Source organism: Octopus bimaculoides, chromosome 10 (assembly GCF_001194135.2).
Source record: "Octopus bimaculoides isolate UCB-OBI-ISO-001 chromosome 10, ASM119413v2, whole genome shotgun sequence".
In the NCBI taxonomy this organism is placed as follows: Eukaryota; Metazoa; Mollusca; class Cephalopoda; order Octopoda; family Octopodidae; genus Octopus; species Octopus bimaculoides.
Genome location: NC_068990.1, coordinates 9,305,120 through 9,315,645, shown reverse-complemented (window position 1 = coordinate 9,315,645; position 10,526 = coordinate 9,305,120). Strand labels below are relative to the sequence as shown.

Below are 10,526 nucleotides of genomic sequence, written 5' to 3'. Positions count from 1 at the left end.
CGGACGTTAAACGACGACGACGACGATATATATCAATATATATGTGTGTGTGTGTATGTGTGTATATATATATATATATATATATATATATATATATATATAAAACATGTAAGTTTATGCAGATATGTGGAGACACATGGCTTAGTGGTTATGGTGTTGCATTCATGGTGATTAGATTGTGGTCTGAATTACTGGATCAGTGACACATGTTCTTTAGCAAAACACTTCATTTCATATTGTTCTCCTTTGATTATTATGTGTGGAGCACAGCTAAGTGAGAGACCAGCAAAACAAAAACTCCTTGTAACATCAAAGATGAACTGAAGGCAAGGATTATAGCAGCATTCACCAACTTAAACAAGGAGACCATCCAGAAGAGTTGCAGGAAATTTCAAAGGTCGTCTGGCGGCTGTGGTTGAAGCCAATGGCGCTTTTATTGAATGAATTTACTCTTTAGTATTTAAAAATGTTTCTATGTAATTTTGATAAATATATCTGTCAAAATGCGATGACTGTTATTTTTAATTTTGCATAATTTAGATAACAATATATTCACTGCACCCTGTATATATATATATATATATATATATATATATATATATATACACGATGGGCTTCTTTCAGTTTCCGGCTAGCAAATCCAATCACAAGGCTTTGGTTGGCACGAGGCCATAGTAGAAGACACTTGCCCAAGGTGCCATGCAGTGGGACTGAACCCAGAACCATGTGGTTGGGAAGCAACCTTCTTATCACACAGCCACTCTCACATCTATATGTGTGTGTGTGTGTGTGTGTGTGTACATATATGTATATTTCTGTTCATGTACATCTTTATGTTTATATTGGTTTGATAAATTGGTGATTGATAAAACAGGAATAAGTGATAGGGTTGATATGATCAACTAGAGTACCAGAAAATGGTGCAATGGCATGGTTGCAGTCAAATGATCAAAACAAACAAAGGAATACATTGACTAACATATTCTTATAACACACAGTACTGTGCTTTAAATAAAGCAAAAATTGTGCAATAACAGATAGTGTAGAGTACAATCTGATAAAAAGCATGGCTGGAAAGTAGCCACTGGTTAAAAGCAGGTAATAAAATATCAAAGATTGAATGAACACACTTACGTTGCTATGGTGAGTACTGTATGGTAGCTAATACGTATGATTATATAACACATATAAGCTAGCCATATTTTGGTAGCATGAGCCATCACAATCATCAGAGCTGATATTATGACATTAACACTAAAAAGAAGCACATTTTCATAACTGTTCCAATCAATTTTCACAAATCCAACACCAAAAGAAGAAGCAGCACCTGATTCCAAAACATAAGAAAGAAAAATGACAATATCAGAATGAATGAGGTAAGAGAAGAAAAAGTAGTTTATATAAGAAATATAAATATACAAATATAGGCACAGGCATGGCTGAGTGGTTAAAGACTTGCTTTACAATTATATGGTTTCAGGATCAGTCCTATTGCACAGCCCCTGGGAAAGTGTCTTCTACCATCATTGACCAAAGCTTTGTGAGTGAATTTGAGAGACAGAAATTGAAATTCAAATTCCAACAAGACTGACTTCATCCTTTCATCCTTTGAGTTGACCACTGCAGCCAATGTCATCTACCAGCACCCTCCCCAAAAATTTCAGGCCTTGTAGAGTAGATTACCATAATAATTATCAAGGTGGCAAGCAGGCAGAATTATTAGCATGCTGGACAAAATGCTTAGTAGCATTTCTTCCAGCTTTGTTTTGTGCTAAAATTCTACTGAGGCCGACTATGCCTTTCATCCTCTCAGGGCTGATAAAATAAATACCAGTTGAATACTATTAATACTATTAATTCTCTGCCCCAAAATTTCAGGTCTTGTATCCATAGTAGGAATCATTATTATCATTATCATTAATACTGCTTCTGCTACTTCAGTTTCTTCTATGAGTACTACTACTACAATCACCTCTGCTACTGCTACTACCATTACAATTTATGTTTCTCTTATGATTATTAACAAATTGATAGAATGACAGAAAATGTAGAGCTGATTTTATCGTTCCACCCAGCATGGTAAAAAAAATAAATACTAGGAGTCTATTACTATATTGTAGGAGAGATATCTACTTCGTGATTGTAGTCTTTTATGCTTGTAGTCTAATTTGATAACTATTGAGTCTAATTGTAGTCTAATTTGATAACTTTTGAGATAACGAGAAAAACAAGTTGGCAGAGCCAGGCAAATTAAATACCTTGTCATCTAAGCATATTGGTATTAAACCTAACTTGAGTTAATTTTGTCTTTCATCCACTCTGACATTGATAAGAAGGTATACCAGTAAAAAACAAAATGGGGTTAAGTCAATTAATCATAGCTCTTCTTTACAGATATTGACCTTTTGCCAGCTGGAAATAATCATTATAGTTGTTAATTTGTCAAACTGCCTTGCAGTATTTAGCTGAGGTCTTTTATATTTTGAGTTCAAATTCCACTGATGACATCCTTACCTTCTATCCTCCTTCCATAGTTGTTGTTGTTGTTGGCACACCGTCACTTACAACGTCGAGGGTTCCAGTTGATCCAATCAACGGAACAGCCTGCTCGTGAAATTAACGTGCAAGTGGATGAGCACTCCACAGACACGTGTACCCTTAACGTAGTTCTCAGGGACATTCAGCTTGACACAGTGTGACAAGGCTGACCCTTTGAATTACAGCTACAACAGAGACAGGAAGTAAGAGTGAGAGAAAGTTGTGGTGGAAGAGTACAGTAGGGTTCGCCACCATCCCCTGCTGGAGCCTCGTGGAGCTTTAGGTGTTTTCGCTCAATAAACACTCACAACGCCCGGTCTGGGAATCGAAACTGCGATCCTATGACCGCTGCCTAACTACTGGGCCATTGCACCTCCACCCTTCCACAGTTAATGATATATAAAAGACAGTTAAGAACTAGTGGTGACATAATTAACTGTTCTCTCCCCAAGCATTTCTGATCATATGCCTATGTAAAATTTTGTGATGATGCTTTGGTGTAAGGTTAGCACATTTATATGGTTTACAGCAGACACAACAATTGAATCATATGAATAATGTTACTATTTTACATATTTTCTTTTGTATTAGATATAAATGCACACACACATATATCAGGTCATTCCATAAGTTCTGTCCAATTTTACCTTTTTTTAAATTGAATGAAATTTAATAATATTTTAGAATGTCTAATGGAATTTAAAATTATTTTTATGCATTTGTGTATATTTAAACTAATTAAATATCATTTTACAGAATAATAGAATTAAAATTTCTTTGATTAAAACCCTTTCTAACATGGAAGTATCCAAAGTTCATTTAAGGTACATAATGCTTTGTGAATACAAAAAAGGAAACTCTGCAGCCGAAGAGACTCGAAACACTCAGTTTATGGGAAAGAATGCTTGAATGAAAGAACCTGCAGAAGATGGTTTGCAAAATTCAGAAGTGGAGATTTCAGCCTCGAAGATGAAGATTGAACAGGACATCCAATTGAGTTTGATGATCCCGAGTTGACATCTGCTCATCTCTCCATTCTCGTGAACTCATTTCACCCTTTTTGGATAGACTTGTGACTGGTGATGAGAAATGGATCTTCTATCGAAATGTTAAACGTCGTAAACAGTGGCTTGGTAGAAAGGAAAAAGCTCAGCCACAAACGAGAGGGGAACTTCATTGAAAAAAGGTTCTTCTCTCTATCTGGTGGGATTGCAAAGGAGTAATTCACTTTGAATTGTTACCACCTAATGCAACAATCAATGCTCAAGTCTACTGTCAGCAATTAGAGTGTTTGAACCAAGCTTTGAAGAAAAAAACACCCGCTTTAGTGAATCATAAAGGAGTGATGTTTCATCAGGACAATGCACGACCTCACACTGCAAAGATCACATCACAGAAGATCGAAGAGCTTGGTTGGGAAAAAATTCCTCATCCACCTTATTCTTCCGACCTTGCTCCTTCAGACTACTATTTGTTTCATAGTTTACAGAATCATTTGGGGGACATAACTTTCGCAAGCCAGGAGGAGGGTGAAACAGACATTTCAGAGTTCTTCACTTTGAAGCCAAAAGAGTTTTACATTGATGGGATTAAAAAGCTTGTAAATAGATGGAAGGAAGTTATAGATAATCAGGGAAAGTACATTGATGATTAAATTTCAATTAAATATAACATCTGATTACTTGTTTTCTTTATTCAAAATTCGGACAGAACTTATGGTATGACTTGATACATATGTACATACACACATATCTAACCACTATGACATACTTTTTCATTCTTAATACATTCCAACACATTTAATTGTGAATACATTAATCATTGTTATCTACAAAGAACACCTCCTTCCTTTCAGACAATGTGTGGTGACAACACACTTGATTTAATAATATCCTTTCTACTAATTTTGAGTGGGCGGGCTAGTTGATTCCATTATACCCAGTGCTCAAAGGATGAAAAGCAAAGTCAGCATCGGCAAAATTTAAACTCAGAATGTAAAGACACCTGAAATGAAATGCCACTATGCATTTTGTCCAGTGTGTCAATGATTCTTCTACCTTGTCTCCTTACATGACATAGGTATTCTCACTTTGAAACACAGATATTTTGACCTGGTGGTGTCCCTTCAATCACTAGTGCCTTATGATAATGAATCAAGAGTGCTAGTGTGTTAATAATACACATTGTCTGAAAGAAGGTGTTTTTCAAAGATGATATACAACAGCAAGTAATACAAGGTGTGTTAAAAAAATATCCGACATTCATTTCTCCGGTCAAAATTAATGCTGCTGGAGCAAAAATCATTCAAGTAGAAGGTAACGCCAACCTTCTTGTGCATGTGTGAACATTTTCACACCAATAGGCCTCATCAGTTCCCAGTTGTTAAACCCAAAGTACAGACATGTAATGTGCGTTTGTCAGATTTTCATTATCACACAAGATGACTGTATGCATTGAGCAGAGACTATAAACCCATGTCTGATCACCAGTGTTGATGGTCTTCATAAAGTTTGGGTCATGGTTTGCACAGCCCAGCATGTCCTGAGCGATTTCCATGCAGAATTAATTGCTTCTGCTGCTTTTCCAGTACTTTGAGGACTAATTTCATTGACACTCTCCACATGCACAAATATTCCATTAAAATGGAGCTATTTCCTGGATTGTTACACAAAGGTCTTCCATGACTACTCACCAAACCTTGTCAACCATCTCCTTGTTCTGGGTTGTGAACGGCCTTCCTGAGCATGCCTTGCTGAGGTGCAGCCATGTTTGAAGCAGTTGTACCACTCTGTTATCTGAGTTTTGCCCATGGCATCATCACCAAAGGCCTGCTGAATTTTCTGCATTGTTTGAGCTTGAGTATCACCAAGCTTTTGGCAAAACTTGATGGAATATCTCTTTTCAATGCAATCAGTGAAAACAAAAATCTTACGAGTGCACACTACACACACGTACTCTAAGCATAACAACCGGAAACTGACATGACCTACCAGAGCAAACATTTTTACGCATGTGCAGGAAGGGTGGTGTCACCTCCCACCCGCGGTGGTGGCGATCATTTTCATGGTGATCATGGTCGTGGTGGTGGTAGCGGTGATAGTGCTACTACTGGTGATGATGATGGTGATGAGGATATTGATGATGATGGTGGTGGTAGTGGTGATAATGATCACAATGACATTGACAACAACAACAATGATGACTATAACGATGATAACAATACAGCAACAAAAATTAAAACGAAGCCCCCTACCCCCCAGTATATACTCACATGTTGCTAGAGCAGCTGCATCAATAGCAGCATTGTAACTTGTATTACTCATAGGATTTGGTTCAATGTCTTCATATAAACTCTGGATATAATTTCCAATATGCGTCTTGCCACATACGACAACCACCCACCAAAATGACCACGTAAGATTTCTTTGATTTTTGTAAGCTTTCTGAAAATCATTCCACATCTGTCTCAAACCTGCCTTAAATCTATCTTTAATTGTATTTGTATCAGCTAATTTTTTGGGTTGCATGTCGTTGATTACAATTTCTACTGCCTCATTCTTCGATACAACCTCTGGTACTGAACCAGGTGAATGCTGATCAAATTCCTTCTCAGTTCCTGGTTTAAATAGCACTGAGTCTGGTTCTTTTAAAAGTTTTTCAGGTATTTTTGGTTTTTCAGAGTTAGTTCCTTCTGAAGTAATATCTTCATCTATTTTAGAATTGTCACAGCTTAGCTTTTGGATTTCTTCTTCATTTACATTTCCCTTAGAATTCTTTAGATAGTCATTTTGATTTTGGGATTTGGGGTTTGGAGTAAAATAAAAAGAAGTAGAGACACTTGGAAGAGCAAGGGATATGACAAGTGCTATACAAACACTTGCCGTCGAAATAACATTTAAAATAAAATAATTCGTTTTAACTAAAGATACCAAAACTTGAGCGAGACAAGCAGCACAAAATCTGCTGGCCAGAGAACAGCTGTGGATGTAACTAGATATTTGTCGAAAATATTTCGGATCCACACTCGAAAATAAATAAGAGGTATGTGCAACTTGACTTGCAGTAGCAAAACCAAAAGTTCCTTGCATTAGTTGCATTAATGGTACGCCTTCGCCAAAAAGAAGCAGAAACCAGGTTGTAACATAACACAGTGCAGCAATGACTATGATAATCTTATACCTCAGAAAGTCAGTCACTAACAGTATTACAAGCAAACAGACCAAGTTGGTGTAAACCCAGACTGGATAAACTTCATTGTTTACTTGTTCTGCTGTTAGATTCTTCCACTCTGGAGCCATTAAGTAGGCCGTAATGTACGATTCTGATGGCCTGAAATCTTTAAAGAAAATAAACAAGCAAATTGAAATTGTTGCTATTTTCCACTTCATTTTCAGATTAAATGTTTCAGATTTTCTGCTACAACCTTTTTCTAAAGCAGGGATTTTCCAGCAACACTTTCACAGTTAGTTAATTAATATCCAACAATTTTGTTGATAGATTTCAACTAATAAACTTCTCACTTTACATGTTCATTCATTGACCTTTCTCTCTATAAACAGCTTAAACAGTAAACATTGAGCAGAGCTGATTCAAAAGTATTATGATAAACAATGAGTACACAGTGTATTCAGCTATTCATAGTGACCTTGGGGCCTCATATCTGTTCCAATGGCAGGTTAAAATTCTTTTTCAGTTTATAATTAACAATTCAAATACCAAACCATATCTCATGCACCATCACCCAATTCTCGTGTCAGACAATCAGAAACTGCACAGTTGCTAAATCAACCAATTTAATGTTGTTCACTAGCTATGTCACGTTTCTGAATATTACCTAGTTGTCATCAAACCCTACACAGTAGGTCAACTTGCTGGAAATAGCTGTCAAATGTTCCTCAAATCACAAACTACCATCTTAACAAAGGCCACATAGGATAATGTAGTTCAGAGTACACTACTCAAGAAAAATGCTTGGATGGTTATGGCTGAATTGTCAGTGATCATCAATCTGCATGGTCATGGTTGATTTGGGACTAAACAACAGGAATTTGTCAAATCATTCAGTTGAGTAGTACCTATTTGTTTAGTCACCTCATTGGTTGGAACCTAAATATCGTGCCACCCAGTTTGGTGTCAACAAATTTGCCTATGGCCTAATTATCACTGTTTTATCCCATTATCCATCTGAATATTGCCAAATTATTTTGCTACCCAGCTGAGTAATTCTGTCAAGTATTAACAATATTCAGTTTGATCTATTGGTCTTTATGTCAGTTACTACTTTTGTGTAATTAACTGTCTCATATACCCTCAAAAATCTTTTCTTCCAGAATCTTTGTATCAAATAAGTTTTCGAAAATCTTTGATATTTATTGTGTTTCAGCTGATGTCAGTGGCAATGGTTAAATAGTTGTTGTGTTGATTTGTGAATCAGTGACGGTCCTATGATACCATTTTAATGTACTTTTAATTCAGTGTGGTCATAGATTTAATGTTGGCTTTCACAGAATTCTCATCTATGAGAGAGAACAACTTTACCAAAGTAAGTAACATTATGGATATTGTATAAATGGAACCAGCCTTGATGTCAGCATATGGGAATCCATTCTTAGAAAGCAATGCTTCTACAGTTTATGGGCATCTAGAAATAAAAATTGGAAACCAATATGAAAACTTCATTTAAATATGTTAAATGTTGTGTGTACATATAGAAATATATAAGTACACATACACACACACACACACACTAACACATATATGCACATATATATATTACATGTATGTGTGTGTGTGCATGTATGTGTGGGATATGGTGTGAGTGTGTATACGCATGGGCAAACATAATACTAATAATTTATTTCTGCCAATATTCAAATTTACATACATACATATACAGTTATACATGCACACTCAAACATAACATCATCATCACCATCATTATCTTAATTTTATATCTATCTTCTATGCTAGCATAAGCTGGATGGTTCAACAGGATCCAACAAGCTGGAGAACTTTTTTTTTATACTCTAGGCAAAAGGCCCAGAATTTTGGTGGAGGGGGCCAGTCGATTTGATCAACTTCAGTACATAACTGGTACTTAATTTATCGACCCCAAAAGGATGAAAGGCAAAGCCAACCTCAGCGAAACAAGCTGAAGAACTTTGTCATGCCCCAGTGTCTGTTTTGGTGAGGTTTTTACAGCTGCATATTTCTCTTAAAACTAACTACTTTTCAAGACATACAGAGTGATTTTTCTGTGGCACCAACACTAGTGAGGTCACCACGTAACTCATGAGATTAAGATACCCCTCAACTAAGTGAGACTAAAATAGAGAGAGAGGCAGCTTTATGCTAGATGGTGAGAAGTGAAAATATGTAAGAAAATGCAGGAACAGGGAGCTTCTTTCAGTTTTCGTCTAGCAAATCCACTCTTTCAGTTTTCGTCTAGCAAATCCACTCTTTCAGTTTTCGTCTAGCAAATCCACTCTTTCAGTTTTCATCTAGCAAATCCACTCTTTCAGTTTTCGTCTAGCAAATCCACTCACAAGGCTTTGGTTGGCCCAAGGCTATAGTAGAAGACACTTGCCCAAGATGCCATGCAGTGGCACTGAACCCAGAACCATGTGATTGGGAAGCAAGCTTCTTACGACACAGCCACTCCTGCACCTAGAAGCATAACCAATTTATTACAGATAAATTTAACAACAAAATCTTATATGATCCCCAAGGGTCATATAGACCCCAACTGAGAACCACTGGTCTAACAGATGAGATACTTAGATGTATGTAAAAAAAGAGTATGATCTAAGTCAGTTATGGGAAACCCTAAGCCATAGGACTTTCTGAATGGCAAACCTAATGAGAAATTAACTTGAATTATTTTAGCAGTGCAGCTCACCTTGATAATGAGCCATGGCTCATGCATTCCACTTCTCACTAAAGGAAGGTTGCCCATGCCTAGTCCAGGATTTTATATATATCATCATCATCATCATTTAACGTCTGCTTTCTGTGCTAGCATGGGTTGGACGATTTGACTGGGGACTGGCGAACCAGATGGCTACACTAGACTCCAATCTGATCTGGCAGAGTTTTTACAGCTGGATGCCCTTCCAGCTGTAGAAACTCTCTCTCTACATATATATATATATATACACACACACATATATACAAATATTCTATAATTATAAACATAATTATAATCAGGGGGTCAGCTAATTGCTTCGTCATGCACCGAATTTAGAAATAGGAGTTAAAATTCCTTTTCTGATACTGGTAGCTGAAAAGGTATTTTAACTGCTATTTCTAAATTTGGTGCATGGCAAAGCAATTAGCTGACCCCCTGATTATAATTATGTTTATAATTATAGAATATTTGTATAATTTTATCTAAAAAGGTTATTTTAACATACCGAACAACTTTAGATGATGATGATGATATATACATATATATATATATATATATAATTTTCCAGTAAATTTTGTAATCGTTACCAATATAGCATAAGACTTCACCCCAAAGGATCATTGATTAGATTCCTTAAGGATCGTTCTCATTGTTTATATTTCCAAGGTTTCAAATTTGTACATTTAAAAGGAGAGAAATTCAACACCGTATATTAAATAATGTAAAAAATATACGGTGTTGAATTTCTCTCCTTTTAAATATTACAGGCCCACACCCCCAACACCCATACTGTTAGGATTGGCACTCTCAACGTCGGTACGCTGAAAGGTAGATCTGGTGAAATTGTTGAGATGCTTGAACGGAGATGCGTAGATATGTGCTGCATCCAGGAAGTAAGATGGAGAGGAGGTTCTGCAAGGTTCCTCACAGGCAAAGAACACAGGTACAAGATTTTCTGGGCAGGGAACACTGACGGGGTCGGGGGCGTAGGAATACTTCTAGCGGAGAAATGGGTGGATAAGGTAATCGAGGTCGTTAGAGTAAGTGACAGAGTACTTAAGATCAGACTAGTGCTTCATCA

General features: G+C 36.6%; 1 protein-coding gene across 3 annotated transcripts in view; it reads right to left on the bottom strand.

The window, feature by feature from the left end:
- LOC106869169 (thiamine transporter 1) overlaps positions 1-10,526 on the bottom strand; it is a 67,635-nt gene that overhangs the window by 18,880 nt on the left and 38,229 nt on the right. For 2 of the 3 annotated variants that reach the window (XM_014914908.2, XM_014914827.2), the window contains exons 2-3: positions 5,810-8,179; positions 1,135-1,327 (exon numbers count right to left, since the gene is read on the bottom strand). In XM_014914908.2, coding sequence (XP_014770394.1) covers positions 1,135-1,327; positions 5,810-6,926 — 1,310 coding nt within the window. In that variant the 5' untranslated portion in view covers positions 6,927-8,179. The remainder of the gene's footprint in view (positions 1-1,134; positions 1,328-5,809; positions 8,180-10,526) is intronic. The other variant, XM_014915274.2, reaches the window with a different exon arrangement.